At 44.9% G+C, this 27,056-nt stretch overlaps 1 protein-coding gene across 1 annotated transcript; it reads left to right on the top strand.

Moving 5' to 3' along the window:
• The first annotated feature begins 3,897 nt into the window (after positions 1-3,897).
• Positions 3,898-27,056, top strand: herpud1 (homocysteine-inducible, endoplasmic reticulum stress-inducible, ubiquitin-like domain member 1). The gene is made up of 8 exons (XM_060837774.1): positions 3,898-4,350; positions 8,706-8,783; positions 12,677-12,754; positions 15,829-15,938; positions 16,030-16,152; positions 19,323-19,664; positions 24,449-24,587; positions 26,384-27,056. The coding sequence occupies exons 1-8, from the start codon at positions 4,210-4,212 to the stop codon at positions 26,570-26,572; spliced, it is 1,200 nt and encodes a 399-aa protein (XP_060693757.1). The 5' UTR covers positions 3,898-4,209; the 3' UTR covers positions 26,573-27,056.

The raw sequence follows: 27,056 nt of genomic DNA, 5'->3' as shown, positions 1-27,056 counted from the left end.
ACAGTCGATCTCATGTTAAAGTTAACCCCTTATGTTTGCCCAAATAATCTGGAATTTTCCATATACCTTGTGTAACGGTCAACCCTAGTTCTTCACAGCTAACACATCAACATTTGTGAGTCATGATAATTTCCTGTATGTAAATGAAGAATTTTTTTCGGGCTACTAAATGTTTTGGTGTACAATTCGCTCCAATTCAGCGTGAAAGAGTCAGGTGATAGCCAATTTCATTGAAATTTTGAAATTTCTTCATCATTTTGGGTAAAAATGCCCTCACTGTGCAGACCCATTGATATGTTACAAATGCGGTTCTGCTGCCTTGACAGGTCTGTAGTACACCACATGATGCTTCGTGGATGACCGTGTGTGTACTGCACATTTTGGCCATGCAGCATGGTAAACTTGGCCATGCAACATCAAGCCAACAGAGAGGAGTAACAATGCTCCTCAGATGAAGATAAATGGTACGAGTGTCAGAGAAGAGGACATGAATTTACTTGAGCCTCCAGTGGATGCCATGGGCCATGGAGAAGTGAGCTAGGGATACTAGGCACAATTTCTCATCCATGAGGTTTAAACAAGGAGGACCTACATGATGATTGTCCCATTGCTGGAATGTGTTTGCCTGTTTGTAATGTTGACCAACCTTAACAACCTGGAGAAAGTGAGGGCTGCAGATGCTGGAGATCAGAGTTGAGAATGTGTTGCTGGAAAAACACATCAGGTCAGGCAGCATTCTAGGAGCAAGTGAATCGACATTTCAGGCATAAGCCCTTCATCAGGAATGAGATGCCCTCATTCGTGATAAAGGGCTTATTATGCCCAAAACATCAATTCTCCTGCTCCTTGGATGCTGCCTGACCTGATGTGCTTTTCCAGCACCACGCTCTCAACCTTAACAGCCTCCCTATCAGATGTTCCTCCAAACCTATGCCCTCTCCCACTAGGAAACACACACATAGGTCGGTTTTGTTGAACTCACCTTATTTTCAGTATCACAGATCTCCCCAAAACAAAATTAACAAAAATCACCAAGATTAGCTGCAGAAAAATCATTCAGGGCTTTGGGTGTTGGCTTTGGCTTAGATTCCCTAATGGGATATTACACAGCCAATACTGTGAATCTGCTGTGTTGTCACAGGTTACCAACACAGAGCACTTCAGCATAGTCTTAGGCAATCACTTTGGTGCTGCATTTAAGTGTCTGCAGAGCCTACACATTCCTCTATGTCCCACAACCTGCTAACTATCTTAATGGGCAAACACATACAATAAGTAAAAACTGATTGCAAATACACAATGCCGTCGTCTCTTCCACAATAATGGAGCTTTCTAACATAGTGCAATAACATCAATGTGTGCCAGTTAGATCTTTGACTATTCAAGTCAAAGGATAATGATGTACGCATGAATGAAGAGAAAATGCATTCTCTGTCTGGCTGACTGTGGCTGTCCCACGGGGAAATGTCACCAACAAGACACACACAAAGTAATGGATGCCCCTTGCGGAGGGAATGAGAAGAGGCTGCTCCCCTTGGGGGCTGTCTTGACAGACAGTTCCCAGGTCTGGGTTTGTCCTCCATGTGGGCGTAAGAGCTCCCTCTCTCCCTGAGTGGAGGTCACACTGCACATGGGGTTGGTTACTAGGCCTGGTTTGCATGGTGGTCACCACCCCCATGAAGCAGTGCTCACAGACTTTGTCTTAGTCAGCCCAAAGCTGTGCATAACCATTGGCGTTTCCATCATCTGTTTCTCTCCCCTTCGCTGCATTTCCCATAGACTCAAGCCAGCAGAGACCCATCAACAGTGTGGTTTAGATTTGCAGGGACGGTGTGGGGGAAGAGGTCATCTAAGTATCATATGCTTCCTCCTGTCTGTTCTGTGCTTACCAGAATGTGGTCCCAATTCTAAATTCAGCCTCAGTGGGTGGAGCGTTGCAGGTGGAGGATACATCCTGTGGATCAGTGTCATTGGCCCAGAGGTGAAATCCTCAGTCTCCGGTGACTGAGGTCTGGGGTCTGCAATGAAGGGCACCTGAGAAGATGCCTGGAAGCACTTCACAATTCCTCCAGTGGTGCTCAGCACTCAGGTGGCGATCTCGTGCCTCGGCATTCCCTCCTTACCATCAGCAATGAACTGGCCTCCTTGTTCCCTATGAATACGGAGGATTCTTTCCCCGCCCTCCCCTTCCCCACGCCCCCCCCCTCCCCGCAGGGGTGAAGGTCTTCACATTGGGCACTCTTCCACCCCTGTTTGCCTCTTCCTTTTGATGAGGGGTGTGTTTTTCCTGGGAGAAAATGGAGGCTTGACAAATGCCAACTGACTCGCTTGGCATCCTCATCACACAAACTGGCCTGTTGTGTTTGTTTGGGACAATTTGGCTTGAGTGAATGATTGAACCCTGGCCTCAAATCCTATACAGTCCAGATGCTCACCTGCCTGGCCCTGCTTCACACTCACACAAATACAGATGACCACCCAAGTGATAATCCCATGCCACCGAGACACTTACCTGGGTGGATTGAAGGGGACAACACTGCACTGGGATCTTGAGTGGACCCCACAATTGCTAGTCTCCTCTGCCAATTCTGTCCAAGCCATCTTGGACAAGCAGGAAAGTGTCCAGGAGACAAAACAATCCTGTTTCAGATAGTGCACAGGAAAACCTGAGGGAAGTGAGGCTGGTCCTTGACTTTGCTTGACATCATCTCAATTGCTGGGACAGAATGCAATGGCATAGTATTAACATAATCCAGAATCCCAGGGTAATGTTCTGAGGACAGGGGATCAAATCGCTCCATGATGGACGCTGAATTCAATAAAAATATGGAATATAAGCTGGCCTAATGAAAAATCATGTAACCACTGTTGGCTGGGTGTGTGGCTACTAAGGATAGCTGGTCATGTCGTTTCCTGGCTAGTTGGTGTATGACAACACCCTTATGACAAGCAACATGAGTTCAACTGGGACAACACCACTATTATAGGACAAACCAAACAGAGAACAGCCAGGGAATTCCTAGAGGCATGGCACTCATCCACAGATTCAATCAATAAGCACATCAACCTGGACCCAATATACCGACCACTGCAGCAGACAGCTGGAACTGACAACCGGAAGCAGCAGAGACAAACCACTATAAATGCCGGAGGAAACATCACAGAAGCGCTTCACAGGAGGCTTCCAAGCACTGAGGATATCACCTAGACAGGGGACGAAACGTCTGCAACACAAATTCCCAGCTCGGCGAACAGAACCACAGCAATGACCACCTGAGCTCCAAATCTTCTCCCAAACTTTGTTTAAGGGGTGACCTTATAAAGCCATGAGAGATAAGGTAAAGAGCCAAGATCTTTTCCCAAGGGTGGGGAGTCCAAAGCTAGAGGGCACAGGTTTAAGATAAGGGGGATAGATTTAAAAGGGGGAACTTTTTCACACAGAGGGTGGTGCATGTATGGAATGAGCTGCCAAAGGAAGTGACAGAATGGAGTGCAGTTACAACATTCAAAAAGTCATTTAGGCAGGTTCATGAATAGGAAAGGTTTAGAAGGATATGGGCTAAGTGCAGGCAAATGGGACTACTTAATGATTTGGAGATGCCAAAACCTTTTTTTAAAAAAGTTGCATTCTAAGGTTAACTGTTAACAATGGTGACTACTTTAGTTTAGCAAACCTAGTCTGCATGGAGGGGTTGGGCCGAAGGGTCTGTTTCCGTGCTATATGACTCAGAGAGCGGGACGGACAGACAGCCCGCTGTGACCCCCCTGAGCCTCGAGCTGAGCTGGGGAGCTGTAGCTCGCTGTGAGAGCTCTGAGTCTGTCAGGGAGGCGGGGAATTTCCCCCACCCACCTCTTCTCATTCCAAGACTGCCTCCTCCGAGCTCCACGTCGCTCCGACAGAAAACCAATCACCAGCAGACACACTCCAGCTTGGACTCTCCACCCCATATCGCCTCATGTGAAAACAAACCCTACAGGCAGAGAGAGAGAGGGAGAGGGTGAACGCACAAATTGTTAGTGGGGTTATAAACTGCTGAGGTGGAGGAATCAGCTGGATTCAGTGTAAGCCCCGGGAACCTGCCTGCTCCAGTATTTCCTACTCTACCCTCCCTCAACTCTCGCGGCGCCGAAGGGGCAGTGGTTCCGATTAGAAACCCCCCAACAACACCCAGAGGAAGAAGTAAGCTCGACCCTAAAGAAGTACCGGGTATGGGGACGAATGAGGCAACGGTGACCCTGCTCATCAAAACGCCGAACCAAAAATACGAGGATCAGTGGGTCGAGGCAGATCCAGGCTGGACGGTGAAGAGCCTGAAATCCTATCTCCGAGAGAACCACCCGTGTCACCCAGTAAGTCCGCTCAGGGGGGAGAGAGAGCCCGAGAGTGGGGGGAGAGAGACAGACCCCGAGGGTGGGGTAAACTGCAAACAACAAAGAGATCACAGCAGGGTGTGGGTGGGGTGCATTTAACAGAGCGGCGGATGTTTTAACTTTCCTGCCAGCCGAGGAAGTAGACACGCAGTTTATTGTTGATGTTAATGACGAGGGCTCCTTTCAAGGACTGAAGTCTAAAGTTTGTTTTCCATTAGTTTGCGCCCCCCACCTCCCTTCCGGTTCCTACTTGTAACTCTGCCTGACATTCGATTTTTGACCAAGTTCTCATCAAGACTTGAGAAATTCTCAACAGGGCCAAGCAGCGAGTGAGAAATATTTTAGCGGGGTTTGGTAAATCCAGGGTTAAACAGTAGACTTTTGTCAGCTGCCCTGGTGTTCTTCCACTGCCCATGTTGGTAGGCGGAAGGGTGCGAGTATATGAGTATTAACTTTTACATTTGAACTACATTTTAGTTTTCCACATTTAGAGTTTGTTGTTTTTCTTCCAATGGACTATAAATGCTAAAATTAACTCTTTTTAATACCAGAAGCTATCCAACCTGTTTTTTTTGTTGTCAAATACGTGTTACCCGAACAGTTCTGTGCTCTGAACCCTGTCTGAAACGACTACTGTATGTGGAAGGTAAGAGCCGGAAGTGCTTTAGGTTTAGCGTGTATCACAAAGTTTGGCTGGACTGTGACTCATGAGGGTGTGGAAACTTCTCCACTCCAAGTGCAAGAAGCTTTCCCATTCCAGTGTCACTGTTGCTGTGGCTTCATTGTATTTCCCGCCCAATATCCAGCTCTCTGAACCTCAGGATTCTAAGATGGCATGGAAACCTACCTACTTCCCTGATTTGTCCTCTATCTCAATAAATGAGTTAGAATTGTTAATTTATGCAGAACCATCGATTTTTAAAAAAAGTTCAACATTAGTTTCTATGATAACTTCATTCAGACAATAAGCAGACATAGCATAGTCTTGGAAAATCCCAGACTTAATTCCCAATCCATGGTGCATCCCAGCAAAGTGACATGAGTGAATGTTTGTTTAGCTTTGGTCTAGCTGGGTGAGACTTGTTTTCCTTGTTAATTGGTTGAATGTGGGTGTTGCTGGCTGGGCCAGCACTTACTACTCATGTATGATTCCTTGAGAAGGTGGTGGTGAACTGCCCTCCTTAAACATTTGGTGCAGGTGGACCCACAATGCTATTAGGAAGGGAGCTCCAGGATTTTGACCCAGCTGTAGTGAAGGTACAGTGATATTTTCAAGTCAGGGTGGTGAGTAGCTTGGAGAATGAAGTTAAGTTCAGGTTCTGTCTCTTATGATTTCACCTTCCCGAGAATCCCCTGTCCGGTTTTCAAATGAGAACAGAATGGCTGTAATGTCCACACAGTTGAGCAACTATACACAAGATAACAGGAGATGTAATGGCTTAGTATTATTATTGCTTAACTGTTAAACTGGAGACCCAAGTTCAAATTCTGCCGCAGTTGAATTCAATTTTTTTTTAAAATCTGGAATTGAGTGTAATGACCGTGAATCCATTGTCAATGTCAAAAAAACAACAGTCCCATCTGGGTCACTTTAGGGAATTGCTATCCTTGCCTGGCTTACGTGTGACTCCAGAGCTACACAAACTACCCTCTGGCCAATTAAGGATGGTCTAGCCAACGATGCCCTCCTCCCACGAATGAGTCAAAAACATTGGGTGAGGTATTGGAAGGCTGCAAGAATCCACATACCCTAAATGGAGGGGAGTGGGAAATAAATAACAGTAATACATTGTAGAAAACTGTCACACTACTATAGCAATGTTGTATCTGCTGCCATACAACTGAAGCACAAGGTAGCATTGCAGAATCTAAAACTGAAACAGTCTACCCATCTGTTTCAAGAATATTACTATTCTGAAAACTTTACAGTGTCAATGACCGTTTGAGCTATGATTAAAATGTGCAGTGCTGATTTAAAGTTAACAGATTGTATTCAGAGGTGAATGCTTTTACCTTTAAGGCTACATGTTGTAATTTGTCAGTGGCTGGTGGATAGTAACTGGGGGATTTTCACCCAAGTTTCACATTCTGGGATCAAATGGAGTGTCTCATCTGTTGACACTCAGTGCAAGTGTAAAAACCTGAAATTTCCAGTTATGCTGTTGCTGACTTCTCTTTCAAAACGGAGTAAGAAAAGAAATTCTCACCTTTTTTTTAACTTTAGTACAATATATCCAGTCTGAAATGATTTTGGCAGATGTGTAACAACTAGTAGCTCTCACTAAATATTGTGGAGATACTTTTTCTCCAGGGACAAGCCAGGCTGTGGGAGGACAGATTATAGAATTGTTTTTTTTTCATTTGTAAATGGACATCATGCGAAGGTTTTCCATGCTCAGCATGATACTTTCCACTTCCCTGAGTAATAACCCCCCCCCGCCCGGCTGTGTAATGTTCAGAGTTATTTGTGGCCGCACCAGCAGGATAAACATTTAAATTGAACTGATGGATGCATCCTAACATCTACTGTGATGGCCCTTTTAAAACACATGCATTTTTTCAAGGCAAATATTGAGTAATCCCCACTGTATGCTGACTGAAAACTGCTGATGTAAATGAATAGTTAAGATATAGACAACACGTTTGTTAATAAATCACCTGATACTTGGAATGTAACATTCTTTGCCATAAACAATTATTAAAGCCAAGTCTGAATTTTGAAAGAACGAAATCTGGTAATGTTAATATATTAATGTGGCGAATAAGCATAGTAGAAAGGTTGAATTAAACCAGTGGCTTACAGGCAAAGACAGTGAAACAGAATGTTGTTCTATTCTATAATGTGTCGCTTTAGAATTCTAGCATCTCTCCAGTGTAGATAGAAGCCCATTGGCCAATAGAGTCTGCACCAACCGTCGGAACAGCGACCCACCCTACCCCTGTAACCTCATAGCCTGCCTGTCCTTGGACGATACAGGAGAATTTAGCATGGCCAGTCCACCTAACCTGTACATGTTTGGACTGTGGGAGAGAAAAGCATAACACCCAGAGGAAACCCATGCAGACACAAGGAGAATGTGTACACTCCACACAGACAATTACTCAAGGCTGGGATCGAATCCAGGTCCCTGTCACTGAGATATATCGAAGCCATGTATATTTCATACGTACATGCATCATAATATTTCATCACTTTGCAATTTCCAAATCTTTTTTTCATTTAGTGCTAGGTGTTTTAGTTGCTTTCAGTACACTTGTAGAGTCCAAAGCAAAGTTTAAACAAAACTTTTAGAGCTTCCAGACAGTTGGCACTGTCTGCTATTGCCATGCTACCAGGTGGCTCAGTACCAATGCTAATTCTATATCGGTATGCATTGTGCCACAGTTGCCTTATTTGTTTGTGTCATTTGGTGTTTGGGCAGAATTCCACTGGGTGCACTCTTGTGATTCTGAGTATTGTTTATCTCCCAACTTCTGCCTGTTAGAAAGTGAGACAGTTGAAATTGAATGCAATCCATTGAATCTGACACACAAACTTGTTTTGAATGCTTTGAAAGTGAATATATTGAGCTAAGACATGTTATGCTCACCTGTCTCTGCTGACAACAGTAGCTGCTTTTCCCAATGTCCCAACTAACTTGGTCTTCATTCCTGATGAAGGGCTGACCTGGTGTGTTTTTCCAGCATCACTCTAATCTTGACTTCCTCCCTCAAAGACCCTAACCATATAATTCATAAATTGATTGCATGTCAAGATCTGCAAGAAGGTAGATGACCAAAGACAGGCTATTTCTTCTTTCTTTGTGCCTATGACTAATATCCCTATTCTGTTGGTATTTGCCTAATGCCTGTGACTGCATTTCAAAAATTAACGTGTAGCTCTTTACATTTCCATGAAACACTGGTAAGGTGCAATTATAGATGCAAGTCTGTCTGTCTGTTTGTTTGAGGCCCTGTGTAAAAATAGCCTGAGGCAGCACTAGTTGTTAGCACTTGATGCTTACAGTTTAACATCCCTAGGATGACTGAATTGAATCAGCTTTTTGGCTGGTTTGTTTAGAATAAATGTTATGTAGCATCTTCACATTTCTCCCAGCGCGTTTTAAAAGTGCCTTGTTGTCTAATCTTTTGAAGTACTGTGATAATATTGGTGGGGTTTATCATAAATGCCAAATTCCGAGGCAATCAGCAGTGAATCCAAAGATCACTGTGTATATGGCAGTTTAAATTTAAGGCATGTCTTTGGGATTTGCAGAGGATTGGAAGCAACTTGGCACATCCAGAGCCAATTGTGTCTGTGTCTGATCATCTCTTGAATATGTTTGCTTTTTCAGACTGAATCTGAGCAACGGCTGATTTATTCAGGGAAGCTGCTGCCTGACCATCTCTTAGTGAGAGACGTGTTGCGAAAGGTCAGTACTGCTGGATGTGAGAAAACATTGCCTCTCACTATATGGGTTGTGTGGTTCAGAAGAATTTAATGTCTGCATGTATTTTTTTTTTGAAAGACATAACTGCAGAGTTCAGTGTAGTTCTGCTTTTGGAGCTATTTATTGTTTGTTTTTTTTTTAAACATGTGTTGCTAACAGGAGTAGAGACAACTAGAGAGATAGAGAGAGAACCTTTTTGCCCTCCCTTTTAAAGTATCTTGAGATGACCTTATTGATGCACAAGACACCACAGAGGGCTTGATAGGATAGATGCTGAGAAAGTGTCTTGCAATGAGTGGTTTATAAGCCAGGGTCACAGTTTTGAAATGAGGAGTAGTGCAATTCTTTACCCCAGAGAAGTTTGGAAACTGGATCATTGAGTATGTTCAAGGTTGAGATAGATTTTTGTCCTCCAGGAGAGTTGATTGTGATGGAGAATCGACAGAGGTAAGATCAAAGCAGTTGCAGTGATATTTAGTGGCTGAGAAGGCCAAAGGAGCCATATGATTCACCTCCTTATTTCTTGCATTCAAACTGAGTTGACTCAGTTCGTAACATTTGAATCTGCAAACTCCTGATTCAGACATGCAGGTCCCATCAGAAGACCCTGGACACATTATTTAGGTTGACATTCCTGTGCAGAGCCGAGACAAGGCTGAACTGTGAGGTACCATTTTTCACATGAGATGTTTGTGATCTCGGACCAGACTCCCCAAGTCGAATTACTGCGCAGTTAGGGGTGAGTGCCGTTTTGTATACAATGACCAGACTTTGAAGTGAGAGTTCTTTACTAACGAAATAAAGCTGCAGACCTCTACGGCTTTCAAACCAAAGAATTTTTTAACTGTACAAAGTGAACAAAGCGAACAAACATCAATGTTTAACTTATACTCTGAGACTAAACATGAAGTAAACATTAATTAACAATAAAATCGTGGTTGAAACCATCACAAGCTGTACAAATGGCAGAACTAAGTCAGATATCATGAATTATTTATAACCCACGTAGATGAGTGATCCACAAGTAACTAAAGATTGCTAAAACTCCATCTGTCTCATGGGGGATTTCAACTCCTCTTCCTCGAAAATCTGGCCTCTGTCATCCCTCTAAAGTTGCTCCATCTTGGACTACCCCAGTGACTGAGAGATGAGCAATTTCTTCTGCCAAGATGACATGCTGTTGGATTCACGAGGCTCCTTATCTGATTGCAGTTCCGTTCTGCTGGCTACTCTGAGCAGGATCCCACTGCCGAGGGTGTCTTGCTTTCATCCACTACCGGCTCCTTAACACACAACAGCAGCTTACTGGCCTTTTATTTTGCCTGATTGCTAACTTGCTAGCAGACCACTTTGTTTCAATTCCCATTGAGCTGACAAATGCCCAGGGCATCTCTGAGCCCAGCTGCCCAGCAGCATGGAGTCATTAATCCTTCACCACCACCACTCCTGGCCCTGAGCAGTTTCCATGAGCTTTAACTGCATGGAGCTTCTTCCCCTGCTCCTGACTAACTCTATAACTGATTGTTCGCTAATAGCTTCACTGGTCCTAGTGAACCATTGATACATCCCAATAAGGGTTCTGTCCCTGTTCACAGGCAAAATTGAAGGCAGCACCCATTGGAACATTCTGTTCCTTGCACATGATCATCTCCAGTTCACCAACTGTGCCTGTCTATAGGTGTACACAGACAAAAGAAGACTCATTGTTAAACATTCTCAGATGGATTCCGTGGCAATATTTGATCCTAAGCCAGTATCACTAAAACAAACTAATGATTAATCTAATGTATGCAAGTAGCTTCTCTCTTGTCTCCCTAATGTCTGGCTGCTATCTCCAAGGCATGTTCAGGAATGTTCTTGCTTTGCGTGGTTAATCATGGCTACAAAGAACATTTCAAAACTTGACGTCATTCAGGATAAAGCTACCTGTTTGGCACTGACCCACCCTCATTAACATGCACTCCCTCCACTGGTGGGCTGTGGCTATTGTCTACTATATCCACAATGTCTTACCCCTCCTTAGAAAGACTTTGTGAACCATGACCTCTACCAGCTAGAAGGGCAAGGGCAGAAGATGCATGGGAACACCATCACCTGCAAGTTCCCCTCCAAACCCCACACTGGCCTAAATTGGCAGCAGAGCACTGTTCTTTCATCGTCACTGGATCAAAATCCTTGAAATCCCTCCATACCAGCACTCTGGGTTTATCTCCACCATGTGGGCTGCAGTGGTTCAGGGAGGCAGCTCACTGCCACCTTCTTGAGGGCAGTTAGTGATGGGGAGCAATAGTTGGCCGAGTCAGCAATGCTCACATCCCATGAAAGAATGCAACACGTTAAATGTCAGATTTCCTCCATTAAGACACTCAACATACTACTTACAGTACTCAATTGGCAGTGAAGCATTGCAAAAATCTCCTGAACATAAAAGGGCACTGTAGAAACACATGTTGGCTCTTCTCTCCATTTTTGTAATGTGTAAGCATTAACTCCATAGTGTGAAGGCATGCTGAGTGTTGAGACTGAAAGGATGAGGTGTTACTTTGAAGTGCTAACATTTAACGAGTATGGTTCAGTTGAATGTCTGTTGCTTCTCAAGGTGATGTCAGTACAATGAATTAACCAATTGACATATATGGTGTCCGTGTGCGGTACTGTCAGTTCAGCAATAGTACAGATTAGGCAACGTTCCCTGGCACAGTGACAATCCCCAAGCACTAATGAGTCTTTCAAACACCTACATCCTTTCTAGCCGTCGGAATTATACAATGGTCTTGAGATTGCTAAGAACGTGTTTGAATTGGCTTAAGCTGCTATCTGATTAGTGGAGACGTTATTTTTATTTTTAGGGCTGGACTTCATCCAGGTATGAGGGTTTGTCACTGAAATGCTAAACATGTCATACATGGGTGATTTACTGGTGGTGGTTAATGTGTGGGGGGAGAAAACAAATCCAGGGTGACTTGGTAATGGGAGGAAAAATACCAAAACATAGTTTATTTTGTTGTTGAGCTAGTCAGGGAGAAAGTGAGGACTGCAGATGCTGGAGATCAGAGCTGAAAATGTGTTGCTGGAAAAGCGCAGCAGGTCAGGCAGCATCCAAGGAGCAGGAGAATCGACGTTTCGGGCATGAGCCCTTTTTCAGGAATCGCCCAACTTAATCTGTTTACTGTCCCCTGACCTGAAACCATATATAAGTCATGCTGTACCAGATAAAAATCAGCAGTCAGTACCTGGTATGTGTTCTTTATGATTAAATTCATGGATGTGGGTTATAAAAACACCCTGGTACCAGATAAAATAAACTAAACATTTTCTTTAAATTATATTAGAACTAGGTTTTATTGTCACATGTAGTCAAGTACAGGGATACAGGAATACAGTGAAAAGTTTACAATGTCGCCATTCATGGTGCTATCTTAGGTACAAGGTACCTAAGTCCAAAATCATAGAATCCCTATGGTGTGGAAACAGGCCATTTGGCTCAATAAGTTCACCCCAACCCTCTGAGCGTAATCCAACTAGACCCATTCCCCTACCCTATCATCTACATTTATCCCTGACTAATGCACCTGATCTACATCTCCCTGAACCCAATGGGCAATTTAGCATGACCAATTCCCCTAACCTACACATCTTCGGTGAATCTTAAGTAAAAGAAAAAGAAATGTTAAAAGTTCAACATTACTTTACCTAACATTCAGATATTAGTTATTTATAAATTTCTTCCTCAGCAGAAACTATAATTATTTACATTAACAGCAGCATTTAAACATCTTTTTGAATGTCTTGCAGGCATGTTTCTCTCTGTCAGCCTCCAAAAGTATCTAGAATGGGTCTTGCATTAATTATCTTGTTTCATTCATCTCCTGCAGAATGAACAATACCACGTCCTTCACCTGGTCTGTAATTCAAGAAGTGGAGCTGAAGTGACACAGGCAGTAACTATGAAGGTAAAAGAAAGAAAGCAGTGGGGCTGGTTAGCATGCCCTGACAAACACTCCCATTGGCATCCCTGTTTAAGTTTGACTGGACTAAAATGAGAGAACGTGCAAGTCCCACACTGTTGTATAATTGCATGTGACTGCTATAGTATCTACAAAATAGAACCTAAGAACGTCCACTAGTTCACAGGAAACTGGGCATCAGAGAAAATTCTTCTCCATTCCACCTCCTTCATGACATGGTCACAAAGGCCTAAATGGGTCTTTTTGATTTGTGCTAAGCTCATGTTGCCTTACATATTAAGTTAATCATTAATTCCTCACCCGTTGTTTGTTTGGTAAATGGTCAGGGTGGGGAGTGAACAAAGCGCCCCATCTGTCACCACTTGTGCAGCTCTTCCCATTCCTGGGCTGGGGAATTATGGGTGCCAGACTGGAGCAGCGGTGAATTATCAACTGAAATAGAATGAGTGAATGTGTCACCACTCTCCTGCTATTAGACTCGACTCTTCTAAGTTGTATACTCTGATGTTAAGACTGGAAGTTTGTGACTATCATTCAAGCTGAATTTTCCTGCTCCACTCCTTAGTTCTGACTCTGACAAACCTAGCTCCAGAGATTTGAGCAGGCAAGCTCTGCTGATATTTTTTTCAGTGGCAAAACCGCAGTATGCTGATGAATTGAATTCAACAGTGTTGCTGCTTCATCAATGACCTTCCCTCCATGATAAAGTCAGAAATGGGAATGTTCACAATGATTACATCATGTTTAGTGATGTCGCTTATTCATCTGATACTGGAGTAGTCCATGTCCAAATGCAGATATACCAGTTTGGGCTGACAATAGACAATTTGTCCGGCACTTGTGTTGTACAGCGATCATCTCGATCTCTAGTAAGAGAAAATCTAACCATTACCCATCACATTCAATGCCTGCGTCATCACTGAATGCTCCCACAATCAACATCCTGGAGGTTATTATTGTCCAGTAACCAAACTGGCTTAGCCACCACACTGTGGCTACAAGAGTAGGCCAGAGGATGAGTGCAGGTCCAATATTGCTCAAGAAGCTTGATACCATTGAGGACAAAGCAGCTTGTTTGATTGACACCACGTTCAGTTCCTTCACCACCTGATGCTCAGTTGCAGCAATGTGTACTACCTACAAGATTGACATAGAAACTTGCCAAAGATCCTCAGACAGCACACCTACCAAGCCCACAGCCACTTCCATCTAGAAGGACAAGGGCAGCAGATAGATGGGAAAACCACCACATTCAAATTCCCCTCCAAACCACTCACCATCCTGACCTGGAAATATATTAACAGTGCTTCGTGTCACAGTGATGGTTGAAGAAGGCAACTCAGCATCACTTTCTCACGGGCAACTAGGAGCTGGCAATATATGCTGGCCCAGCCACCAATGCCCATATCCCATGTGTATTGTTACAATACATTGAACCAAGACCCTCTCTGTCCCTGAGATCAATGTAAAAAATCCCTCGGTAGAATTTAAGGGACTGGGGAGTTCTCTCAGCTGATGTTTATCACATCCTTTATCGATGTCACCATTAACTGCTGTTTAGCTCATTGGTTTTCATGGCTGCTTGATGTGTGGAGATTGACCGACCGACCATCTTGTTTTACTTACAAAGCAACTAACGATGCATTTCAGATACAGCTAACTGGACTGACCTGAGAGGTGGAAGGCATTATATACACAAGGGTGTGTACCTCCTGGATAGATCCTTCAAATCTACTATTGATGGCAGAATTTTCAGGAGCTGGATGTCTGCTCAGAGCTGCCTCTGTAAATTCCTTTGTTTAACTCTTTTATGAAGCCACCTGCAAATCCTCTCTTTGAACAAGTCTGTTCCATATATTTCTGACCTCCACCAAGCTCTAACAGGAATTACTTCCTCTTCAAAGTTCGTCAGTCACTATTCTACATACAAAGTACCACATAAATGTAGGCTTCTGCTAATCCCACGTTTGTGCCTGATTATATATTCTCTTTAAGAAAAGATCAGGCTCTGTGTTACAGATTTCATTTTTTGTTTAAAAATCTGTGACAATGGAAATGTTTAGTTTCAACTGGAATTGAATGGTGCAGGGTTGAGGTACGAAGAGCACATTTTAAAGAGATATAAATTCAAGACTTTCATTCCTCCATGCAATAGAAGAAAAGAAATATCCCAGCTATTAGGATGCTGCACAGAGAAAAGCAATTGGAGGCGTGTGAAGCTTCTCACTTTCTGCTTTGAACTGTCATAAAAGCCACCCACAGGATAACAGGTGCAGTGCCAAGTGCAGACAAACTTATTTTCAACAAATGTTGTTCCCTGCTCTGAAGATTTGCATACTTGTGGTAGTTCAAAATGTCCAGCTGTGTCATGAGTTGAGGGCAAACTATTTATATCTTAATTGGTTTTAGTCTTACACCGAAATCCTACAGAGACAACATCTGATTGGGAGTTGTTGCCATTCTGAGTCTTAGTGTTTAGTTTTTAGTTTATCTCCTGTGCTATGGGCTTTAAATAAATCAAATTTGTTAATGAATTTATCCATTGTCACAAGATTAAAAAATTTGGCACTGCTTAAAAATATGAAACCAGCAATGGTGTATAGACAGCCTGCTCATTGACTTCAGTGGAATCGAAAATCAGACCAAGTTTAGAAACAGTTGCTCTTGCCCAAGATTAACCTTGCGCTATGGAGGCTTGTGGTTGAGGATACAGAGTCAAGGCCTTTTGAGTGTCCAACCTTAAACTGTTTGGTCAAGTGCAGAGAGTCCAGTTCAGGATCTGGTTGAAAACTGCACACACACTGACATGATTCTTCGATTCTACTCTTAGTGTTGGAAATCATAGGCTGTGGATCATTCTCTGGAGCAAAAATGGGCAAAGCAGAAAAATTTATGAGTTACATTGGATAGACCAAAGATAACTTTTCCCATGTGTATTTAAAGGTAGAGAGAAGCAAGATGATGGTCAGGGAGTTTGATTGACATCCACTTGTTCTTCTCTTGTTTGTTTTCTCTACAAAGCAGGTTGCCTTACTTTGTTTTTGTCCTTCTATAAACAGGAAGCAGCTGCACCTACAGCCTCTGGCCAGGAGACCCTGACCGTCCCCACATCTACAGACGGCATTCGGCACAGAGGATCCGGCTCCTTCACTTGGTTGTATGGTGCTTGGTGAGTAGGGCCAGAAGCTTATGCATCACTGACTTGATGGCTGTATTTGCTTGATGTGTACTAAACCAGCTCTTTGATTTGTCATTGAAAGGCCGGCAGGAGAAGAGCTCCAGAGGCCAACGGGAATGTCTGGTCTCGCTGCTTACAATCTGTATAGCTCTCAGCAAATTGTTTGGCTCCAGCAGATGTACGCAAGGCAGTACTATATGCAGTAGTAAGTATCTCACTTGTCCTACAGGTTACCTTTAAAACAGAATTTGAATGTTTTTCTTTGTGATTCTTGCGTCACACTGGTCCTCCATTCTGCTACAGTATTGAGAGCTTAGATTATATTGTTCTAAAGAAGACCATTGTGCTCACACCATTCCTGCGTTATTTGTTAAAGGAGAGATTGTCCCCTGCTGAGTACAGTTAAATAATATGCCCATTATTCTGAGTTACTGATTTTAAACATCTATGATTTTGAAGTTTTGATTAGATTAAATTACTTACGGCGTGGAAACAGGCCCTTTGGCCCAACAAGTCCACACCGACCCGCTGAAGCGCAACCCACCCATACCCCTACATTTACCCCTTACCTAACACTTTGGGCAATTTAGCATGGCCAATTCACCTGACCTGCACATCTTTGGACTGTGGGAGGAAACCGGAGCACCCGGAGGAAACCCACGCAGACACGGGGAGAACGTGCAAACTCCACACAGACAGTCACCTGAGGCGGGAATTGAACCTGGGTCTCTGGTTCTGTGAAGCAGCAGTGCTAACCACTGTGCCACCGTGCCACCTAAAGTGAAGTTGTTTGCTTCTAAGTGAAGTTGTTTCGCACTATTAACCAATTTAAAAAGCTTACATTTTGGGATTGTCTGTGTTGTGACTTTGAAATACCTCACCTCCCACAAGTTTCCTTTGAAAGTAGGGCCAATGGGAGGATTCTCATTTACCCAGTGCCTGCACACCCACAACAACAGATGAAGGCAAACCTGCCCTCTCCCTGCCAGGCAAAGGGACAAAGGGTTCCTGTTCCCAAACGGATGAAGGACATGTTGGCAGACACCAAAATATTGGAATGTGCAAACACTGCCAAAAATCATGTTGGGTGCTCCATATAGTTGGACCAAAGGGAGTGTTTCCATGCTGCACAACTCTGACACTAATGACTGTTTAGCAAAACATGATGAGTCAATGTGGCATAATTGTCCTCATTCAACATGATGTCACCAGTTAGATTTGCAGCCACTGATGCCTGTCCTCGGTGACAATCATAGAACCTGTCTTCACTGAGTTTAGGTCTCTGGGGAGATATCCCCATCCATTTGTCTCTCACCCACCTGCAGGAAGGGTCCATTAGTAGTTACAGCCTCCAGCCTGCTGTCACCTCCTTAAAGTCCTTTAGAGATAGTGACCTGGAGTTAAAAAGATGGAAAACGTCATTGTAGCTGTTTTGTGCAGCAGCACCTTTGTCTGCAGGATTGTGATATTCTTGGATTTCCATTGGCTGACTGTTTACTTATTGTTTCTTCGTTCTTCACCGTTCTGAAATGCTGCCAATCAGCTTTTGGACCTCCCCAGGTGCTTTCAGAGTTTTTGGCACCAATTTCTTTTCAGTTTTGTTTTTTCCTTTATCCCCACCCTTTTTCAGTGCATCAGCTATGTAGTTCCACTTGTCATCTCTCTCTCCACCACTCCCTCATCACCCAAAGCAGCCATGCTTTGTGAACCTATCTAAAACGCAGGGTGACTGACTTTAAAATTAGTGTGTGCATGCAGAATTACAGAAATGTTGGAGTGCAGAGAGAGGCCATTCAGCCCAAACATGTCTGCACCAGCTCATCAAACGAGAATCATTACCTTGTGCCAATCTCCTGCTTCTCACTTGCATATTGTTCTTGTCCAAATAACCATCCAATGTCCTCTTAAATGCATCAATTGAAGCTGCTTTCACATTTCCAGGCAATGCATTTCTAATACCTTAACTACTCGCTGTGTGAACAAGTGTTAACTTTGATCACCTTTGACTACTTTAAATCTATGCCCTCTCATTCTTGTTTCATTTTCAAGTGAGAACTTCTCCTTTCACACTATCAAAAAAGGTCTCTATCAGATCCTCTCTTGGCTGCCATGTGTCCAAGGAAGATAGTCCTAACTCCTTCAATTGACCTCATCCTTGGGACCATTCTTGTAAATTGCTTCTGCATTCTGCAATCTGGAATTCTCGTCCCAAAATGCTGTGACGTGATTGGTTGATTTGAAATCTTCAAAGACTAGTTACGCAGACCATTATTGGGTAAATATATCAGGGGGTTTGGACCATTATCCAAATTTGAATGGTGAATGGAATTGAAATACTAGCAAAGCATGCTTAAAAAGACCGAATGGCCAACTCTTATTCCCAGTTGCACCTAAAATACTGATGAAAACTGAGCAGAAACTACACCATTCAGTTGGTGTATCTGGTACCAACATCCAACTATTGGAGAGTCCCCACGTGGGGACTACAGGCCTGTGGTGAAGTGGAGGCTTTTTGCCAAGAGAAGAGACAGTTGTGAGGTGATCTGATGGATCGTGAGGTTGCTGGATAGTCAATGGGGGCAAGTTGCTGCAATCAGCTGGAGGCTTATGGACCGGGGGCAACACGTTTAAGGTGATTTGTGATGAGGCAACAATGACGTGAGGAGAAATCACTTCTTTTCTCAAAGTGAGTGATTAGTATCTCGAATGTAGTGCCTGGCAGAGCCAGATTGAATTGTGACTTTGAATAGAGAATAGCATCTAAAGAAGGGTGGCTCAGTGGTTAGCACTGCTGCCTCACAGCACTAGGGGCCCCCAGGTTTGATTCCAGCCTCCAGCGACTGTCTGTGGGGGTTTCCTCCCATGGTCCAAAGATGTGTGGGTCAGGTGAATCGGTCAAGCTGAATTGCCATAGTGCTCAGGGAGGTGAAGGCTAGGTGGGTTAGCCATGGAAAATGCAGGGTTAAAGAGATCAGGTTGGGGTGGTGCGGCTGGATGGGATGAATTTTGGAGGGTCAGGGTGACTTGATGGGCCGAATGGCCTGCTTCCACATTGGAGGGATTCTATAATTCTGTCTGCAGGGTTATGGACTGGGGGCACCTGGGAATCAGGTGGGCACTGGGAACTAATTGAGTTGCACTTGCAGAGTCAGGATGGAACAAATGGCCTCTATAGTTCTGTCTGGGCTGGTGTAGTGGTCAATGCCAAGGGAGATCCACTGGTTCGTTTACCAATGAAGAGTTAGCAACCCTTTTGAAACCTCAGGCTAATTGATCACATTTGGTGAGAGGCGACAATATGCTCTCAGTAGTGACAGCGAGCTGGGTATTGTTGGGGTTATCTCTGAATTATGGTTTTATTTTGTTCTTTTCCAGCCAGGCTGCAGTTGCTGCTGCAGCAGCCGCCACCCACTCTCGGCAGCATCCAGTGGTCGCTCCAGGGACGCCCCCGGTACTCCCCAACCAACACCCTCTGGTCAACCTTCCAGAAGATCGCAATGCCCCCCTGCCTCCACTCAACAACCCACCGGCCAACCAGAACCTCCGGATGAATGCTCAGGGGGGCCCAGTGATGGACGATGAAGATGAGTTGAACCGTGATTGGCTGGACTGGCTGTACCTGGGTGCCCGCGCCTGCTTTTTCCTCAGTATCGTGTACTTCTACTCCTCTCTAAGCCGTGTGGTGTTAGTAGCCAGTGCCATTCTGCTGATATACCTGTAAGTGTTCCTCAGCATCTTGCAGAGTTCTAGTTTATGCACTGATGGTATGAGTGAGTGATTGTCAACCCCAGCATGTCCTGGACCCTCCGAGAATAGATGTTCCAAATTCCCTGGACAGCGCTACAGAGAAATAATTATTAGGTTGCTTTACCGGAGTGCTTTTTTTTTGTTTATTAGTTATTGTTATAAAGGGGTCGAGGGAAGGCTGTTTGACTGGACAGTTGGAGCTGTGACATCCTCCAGGATTAAATTCAATCAGAGTTGGCAGCCTGTGTTTGATATCACAGTGGCATTGCTGACTTGCATTGTTTGCACCTTCATCTATTAGAAAACAACTGGCCTTTGAGGCATTGAACCAGGGCTGGGGGGATAGTGGCTCTTTAAACTGCGTCACCTTTAAAAACAATTGATTTCAATCCTACTCCGAGCATGATTTCCAAAGATCATTACAGATTCTCAGTTTAAAAATCACACAACACCAGATTGTGGTCCAACAGGTTTAATTGGAAGCACACCAGCTTTGGGAGCGTCGCTCCTTCAACCACCTGATCAAGGAGCAGTGCTCTGAAAGCTCGCGCTTCCAATTAAACCTGTTGGACCACAATCTAGTGTTGTGTGATTTTTAAGTAAAAAATGAGGTCTGCAGATGCTGGAGATCACAGCTGCAAATGTGTTGCTGGTCTAAGCACAGCAGGCCAGGCAGCATCTCCGGAATAGAGAATTCAACGTTTCGAGCATAAGCCCTTCATCAGGAATAAGAGAGAGAGAGCCAAGCAGGCTAAGATAAAAGGTAGGGAGGAGGGACTAGGGGGAGGGGCGATGGAGGTGGGATAGGTGGAAGGAGGTCAAGGTGAGGGTGATAGGCCGGAGTGGGGTGGGGGCGGAGAGGTCAGGAAGAGGATTGCAGGTTAGGAGGGCGGTGCTGAGTTGAGGGAACCGACTGAGACAAGGTGGGGGGAGGGGAAATGAGGAAACTGGAGAAATTTGAATTCCAACCTTGTGGTTGGAGGGTTCCCAGGCGGAAGATGAGGTGCTCCTCCTTCAGCCGTCGTGTAGTTGTGTTCTGCCGGTGGAGGAGTCCAAGGACCTGCATGTCCTCGGTGGAGTGGGAGGGGGAGTTAAAGTGTTGAGCCACGGGGTGATTGGGTTGGTTGGTTCGGGCGGCCCGGAGGTGTTCTCTAAAGCGTTCCGCAAGTAAGCGGCCTGTCTCACCAATATAGAGGAGGCCACATCGGGTGCAGCGGATGCAATAGATGATGTGTGTGGAGGTACAGGTGAACTTGTGGCGGATATGGAAGGATCCCTTGGGGCCTTGGAGGGAAGTGAGTGTGGAGGTGTGGGCGCAAGTTTACATTTCCTGCGGTTGCAGGGGAAGGTGCCGGGGGTGGAGGTTGGGTTGGTGGGGGGGTGTGGATCTGACGAGGGAGTCACGAAGGGAGTGGTCCTTGCGGAACGCTGATAGGGGAGGGGAGGGAAATATATCCTTGGTGGTGGGGTCCGTTTGGAGGCGGCGGAAATGGCGGCGGATGATGCGTTGTATGCGGAGGTTGGTGGGGTGGTAGGTGAGAACCAGTGGGGTTCTGTCTTGGTGGCGGTTGGAGGAGCGGGGCTCAAGGGCGGAGGAGCGGGAAGTGGAGGAGATGCGGTGGAGGGCATCGTCGATCACGTCTGGGGGGAATCTGCGGTCCTTGAAGAAGGAGGCCATCTGGGCTGTGCGGTGTTGGAATTGGTCCTCCTGGGAGCAGATGCGGCGGAGACGAAGGAATTGGGAATATGGGATGGCGTTTTTACAGGGGGCAGGGTGGGAGGAGGTGTAGTCCAGGTAGCTGTGGGAGTCAGTCGGTTTATAATAGATGTCTGTGTTGAGTCGGTCGCCCGAGATAGAAATGGAAAGGTCTAGGAAGGGGAGGGAGGAGTCTGAGACAGTCCAGGTGAATTTCAGGTCGGGATGGAAGGTGTTAGTAAAGTTGATGAACTGTTCAGGCCGACCTGAAATTCACCTGGACTGTCTCAGACTCCTCCCTCCCCTTCCTAGACCTTTCCATTTCTATCTCGGGCGACCGACTCAACACAGACATCTATTATAAACCGACTGACTCCCACAGCTACCTGGACTACACCTCCTCCCACCCTGCCCCCTGTAAAAACGCCATCCCATATTCCCAATTCCTTCGTCTCCGCCGCATCTGCTCCCAGGAGGACCAATTCCAACACCGCACAGCCCAGATGGCCTCCTTCTTCAAGGACCGCAGATTCCCCCCAGACGTGATCGACGATGCCCTCCACCGCATCTCCTCCACTTCCCGCTCCTCCGCCCTTGAGCCCCGCTCCTCCAACCGCCACCAAGACAGAACCCCACTGGTTCTCACCTACCACCCCACCAACCTCCGCATACAACGTATCATCCGCCGCCATTTCCGCCGCCTCCAAACGGACCCCACCACCAAGGATATATTTCCCTCCCCTCCCCTATCAGCGTTCCGCAAGGACCACTCCCTTCGTGACTCCCTCGTCAGATCCACACCCCCCACCAACCCAACCTCCACCCCCGGCACCTTCCCCTGCAACCGCAGGAAATGTAAAACTTGCGCCCACACCTCCACACTCACTTCCCTCCAAGGCCCCAAGGGATCCTTCCATATCCGCCACAAGTTCACCTGTACCTCCACACACATCATCTATTGCATCCGCTGCACCCAATGTGGCCTCCTCTATATTGGTGAGACAGGTCGCTTACTTGCGGAACGCTTTAGAGAACACCTCCGGGCCGCCCGAACCAACCAACCCAATCACCCCGTGGCTCAACACTTTAACTCCCCCTCCCACTCCACCGAGGACATGCAGGTCCTTGGACTCCTCCACCGGCAGAACACAACTACACGACGGCTGAAGGAGGAGCGCCTCATCTTCCGCCTGGGAACCCTCCAACCACAAGGTTGGAATTCAAATTTCTCCAGTTTCCTCATTTCCCCTCCCCCCACCTTGTCTCAGTCGGTTCCCTCAACTCAGCACCGCCCTCCTAACCTGCAATCCTCTTCCTGACCTCTCCGCCCCCACCCCACTCCGGCCTATCACCCTCACCTTGACCTCCTTCCACCTATCCCACCTCCATCGCCCCTCCCCCTAGTCCCTCCTCCCTACCTTTTATCTTAGCCTGCTTGGCTCTCTCTCTCTCTTATTCCTGATGAAGGGCTTCTGCTCGAAACGTTGAATTCTCTATTCCTGAGATGCTGCCTGGCCTGCTGTGCTTTGACCAGCAACACATTTGCAGCAGTTGTGTGATTTTTAACTTTGTACACCCCAGTCCTACACCGGTACCTTGAAGTCATTACAGATTTGGGCAGCCTCTTTTTAGTCGCTATCACTAACGATATTGAAAACTATATATTTTTATTTTTGTTTGAATCATTCGGTGCAATCACCCCTGTCAACCCCCAGGCAACCAACACTGGGTCAATGCTGTTAAGAAAATTAGAGAAAAGTAGACACCACAACCCCTCCAGTCTGCTTTACCATTTAATTAGATCATGATCGATCTGATCTTGGATTCAAATCTATTTTGTCTGTTCCCCTTAGCCCTTGACATCCCTACAGTTATAGAAAGGAAAATCCCATCTATAATACACTGATGGGAAGGGAACAAAGCAGCCTTGAGTAAGTGTCTCATCTGTCCGTGCTGCTGCTGATTCCTGTTAGCCTGCTTAATGACAATTTCTGTGAACATACTCCGCTGTGTGTTATCGAGTGAAAAGGCCATTCTTTCTGAAGGAATTCACAGCCACGAATGTCAGGAGTAACCTGAGTGGGCTGGGGGAGTTGGCGTGCAGAGAGTTTCATTTGATGACGTGGCTTGTTTAAGTTGGCTTGTTTCTATTGTTTACTTTGTCTGCTCTGACGTTTCGTGGTGAGCTGTGCGTAGAAGGGTCAGGGTTCAGAAAACTAAATGCCCGAAAGTCTATTATAGCATTATACAGATTTCAGCCTAAAATGGAAGTCAGTGCCAAATACTATTCTGGTTACTGCCTGTATTCGGCTCTGTTGAGTTTCCTTCTATTCTTTTTAGTCTTACTTTAAACACTGACTAGCTTCAGCCCTGTTTTGAAGTTCTGTATTTGCACTAGAAATAACACATATCCATATGGTTTATGCTGTTTAGCATTTTAACACAATTAGTCTTGCTGTCTCCTCTCGACTCAAAAATCACCTGTACAGGAAAGAATTATAGACTTTGAGATTTTTTTTTCCTTCTGGGTTACTTGAAAAGGTATTTTTTTCATCTTGGTTCTGCAGCTTGAAGCTGCATACAGAGAGGGAGCTGTTGAAAGAGAGTTGCCTCACTGTTCAGTCCTGAGCTGGTTTTACCTTCCCATTCTTGCCCATTATTGACTTTCCAAGAGTGCAAGGGTCAGGTTGTATGTGGGAGAAAGGTGAGGAATGCAGAGAGTCGGTCAGAAAAAAGTGAGATGCTGGAGAAGCACAGCAGGTCAGGCAGCATCTGAGGTGTGAAGGAGTCAATATTTTAGGCAGAAGCCCTTTATTAGAAATGTGGTAAATCGATCAACAGTTCATTTTCTTTTATAATAAAATATCAAACAAAGCTTTAGATTTGACCATGCCAGTCGCTGTTGTACCTTCCAATTTGCACTCTCTTCAGTGGTTTGTTATCTGTTCATTTTTATTCATAAGTTAATCCATTGCAGATATCTCAGTTGTTGACCAGTCCTGAGGGGCTGTGTGTGTCTGGTTTGCCTGCTGTCTGAATGTGTGTCCTGTCCTTGCAGGCATCGTGCTGGTTGGTTCCTGTTTGGGCACCCAGCACCGGTACAGCCAGCACCAAATGCTGAAGTGCCAGTGGAGGAAGCCAATCCAAACGGTGACCATCAGGAGAATCTGGACAACCAAGATACTGTGCAAGAAGAGGTCAGTGCACTTTTCACATGGTTCATTTGAGTCAAGGATCTGCACCTGAGTATACAGCAGCTGTTAAGGGTTCAAGTCCACCCAGTGTCTTTAAAGTTGTTTAATGTGAGATTTATAATCCTAGTTAAGCTAAACCTTTTACAATTTTTTTTGAATGGTTGTCAATGTATTTTGAATAGTGCCTTTTGAAGTCATTTGGTGTTTGGAGCAACATTACAACAATGTGCATGATGTTGAATGGAGATGTCCCAGTGGGGTGGGGCCAGTGGGAAATGAAGTTTCCGCTTTCAGTTGTTCTGTTGTGGGGACAGAAGTTATCCACTTAAGGGAATTAGAGGAGAATTCAATCATTCCAGGCACAGATTAAGGTGACCCTGACATTCACTTCAACCCCAGGGCATCAATGTGGACTTCAACAGTTTCCTCATTTCCCCTTCCCCCACCTCACCTTGTTCCAAACTTCCAGCTCAGCACTGTCCCCATGACTTGTCCTACCTGCCTATCTTCTTTTCCACCTATCCACTCCACCCTTTTCCCCCCCCGCCCCCGACCTATCACCTTCATCCCCTCCTCCACTCATCTATTGTACTCTATCCTACTTTCTCCCCACCCCCACCCTCTAGCTTATCTCTCCACGTTTCAGGCTCTCTGCCTTTATTCCTAATGAAGGGTTTTTGCCTGAAACGTCGATTTTACTGCTCCTCGGATGCTGCCTGAACTGCTGTGCTTTTCCAGCACCACTAATCCAGAATCCATTCTTTGCAAAAGGCTATCCTGGTAGAGGCAGGATTTTCACCAAGGTAAATCTGCTTGAGAAAAGCTCAACAAAACACACTAAGTTGCCTTACCAATGAATTTAGTCTATTTGTCAGTTTATGTGGTAGAGCAGGAGACTAAATCACCTGTCACCTTCTCCATTATGATGTTTTAACACCCATCAATTTGATTTATAATTCCCTTTGATGTTACTGAACCTGCATAAAACACATTAAATAAATCAGGCTAATGCCCAGCTATGGATGGTCAAGACATTTCTTGTTTCAAATGGGTTCATTGCATCTTTAACTCGAAAGATGAGTCCTTCAATGGCTTTGGCCCTTCCAATTTGTCAAGCCTCCCTAAGAACTATGTTCTTCCAAATCATTCTCCTTCACACCCCTGGTTTTCTTTGTCGTCGTTGGTAGCCAGCTTACAGCTACCCAGGCCCTCGTCTTTAAAAACGAGCACAGAAATTGCTGGAAAAGCTCAGCAGGTCTGGCAGCACCTGTGGAGAGAAATTGGAGTTAATGTTTCAGGTCGAGTGAAGGGTTCTGAGGAAGATTCACACGACCTGAAATGTTAACTCCGATTTCTCTCTTCAGGTGCTGCCAGACCCGCTGAGCTTTTCCAGCAATTGTATTTTCATCTGATTTTACAGCCTGCACAGTCCTTTTTCAGTCTTTAATTTCCTATTCCTTGGATGCTGCCTGACCTGCTGTGCTTTAACCAGCAACACATTTTCAGCTTTTTCAGTCTTTACCCAACCTTTGAGAATTCTCTTCTTTTTAAACTTCTCCATCCATCTGTCTCCATCTTCCACTTAAACTAAGCTCTCTGTACCCATATGTAGCTCATTGTCAAGTGTTGCCTGACAGTATTCCTGTGAAACATGTTCGGATTTTTTGTTTGATGTAAAGGAAAGATCCTGTTAGCTGAGAGATTTTTAAAGGGTACAGAGTAAACAAAGCTCTGCACATCTGATCCAAGTTAAATTATGGTGCTAAGTGTTGCTAATCTAATTTTGTTTGGTGTGTCAGATTCAGAGTGGGCCACCAGATCAAGATGTCGAAAGAGTAAATAACCCTGAAAGCGGTGAGATCACAGAAGCCCCTGTGGCTCCGCAAGTTGAGGTGAACAGGACGACACTTGCAAATAAAGCCTGGGTGTTCTTCAAAACCTTCTTTGCCTCGTTGATCCCTGAAGGTCCTCAGGCTGTGGCGAACTAATGTCAGTTGAACTCCAAGCTGCTGTGCCTTTATTTCTAGTTTTTTTTTAACAAAGAGAAAGAAGTGCAATCCTAGTTCAGTGTTTTCCGGGCTTCGTGCAAGAAAATGAAGTCACTGTTTCTGCTGTGACTGGGTGTCTAGACGTGATTCCAAATGGAGCGCAGATTAGTATATGATATAAAATGTAAATTTTGTAAATTATTAGAGGAAAGGTATTATTATAAAATGTGCAATTGAGGCTTTTCTAGTGTGTGAAGCTGCAAATTGAATCATGGAATGACTCCACAGTGTGTTACAACATCTTAATATCTAACAGCTGTGGTCAGTGACACTTTTTTTTATCTCTGCAAGTATGACTTAATACAAAAAGTGCTTATTCCCCTTTTGTGTGAGTTTTATGATGAGCATTTATTGGAAAAGTAACTTGGTTTATTTTGCAAAAGTGTGAATTTAGATTTCACGTTGCATAATAAGCACAATAAAA

Source organism: Hemiscyllium ocellatum, chromosome 17 (genome assembly GCF_020745735.1).
Source record: "Hemiscyllium ocellatum isolate sHemOce1 chromosome 17, sHemOce1.pat.X.cur, whole genome shotgun sequence".
NCBI lineage: Eukaryota > Metazoa > Chordata > Chondrichthyes > Orectolobiformes > Hemiscylliidae > Hemiscyllium > Hemiscyllium ocellatum.
The sequence above is the reverse complement of the archived record's forward strand: the minus strand, read 5'-3'. Positions and strand labels throughout refer to the sequence as shown.

What these genes read in the sequence shown, in the direction of transcription:
- herpud1 (XM_060837774.1), top strand. Translation starts at nt 4,210, where the DNA reads ATGGGGACGAATGAGGCAACGGTGACCCTGCTCATCAAAACGCCGAAC. An exon ending in AGAACCACCCGTGTCACCCA is followed by an intron (nt 4,351 to 8,705) that starts GTAAGTCCGCTC and finishes TTGCTTTTTCAG; the next exon opens with ACTGAATCTGAGCAACGGCT. An exon ending in AAGATACTGTGCAAGAAGAG is followed by an intron (nt 24,588 to 26,383) that starts GTCAGTGCACTT and finishes TTGGTGTGTCAG; the next exon opens with ATTCAGAGTGGGCCACCAGA.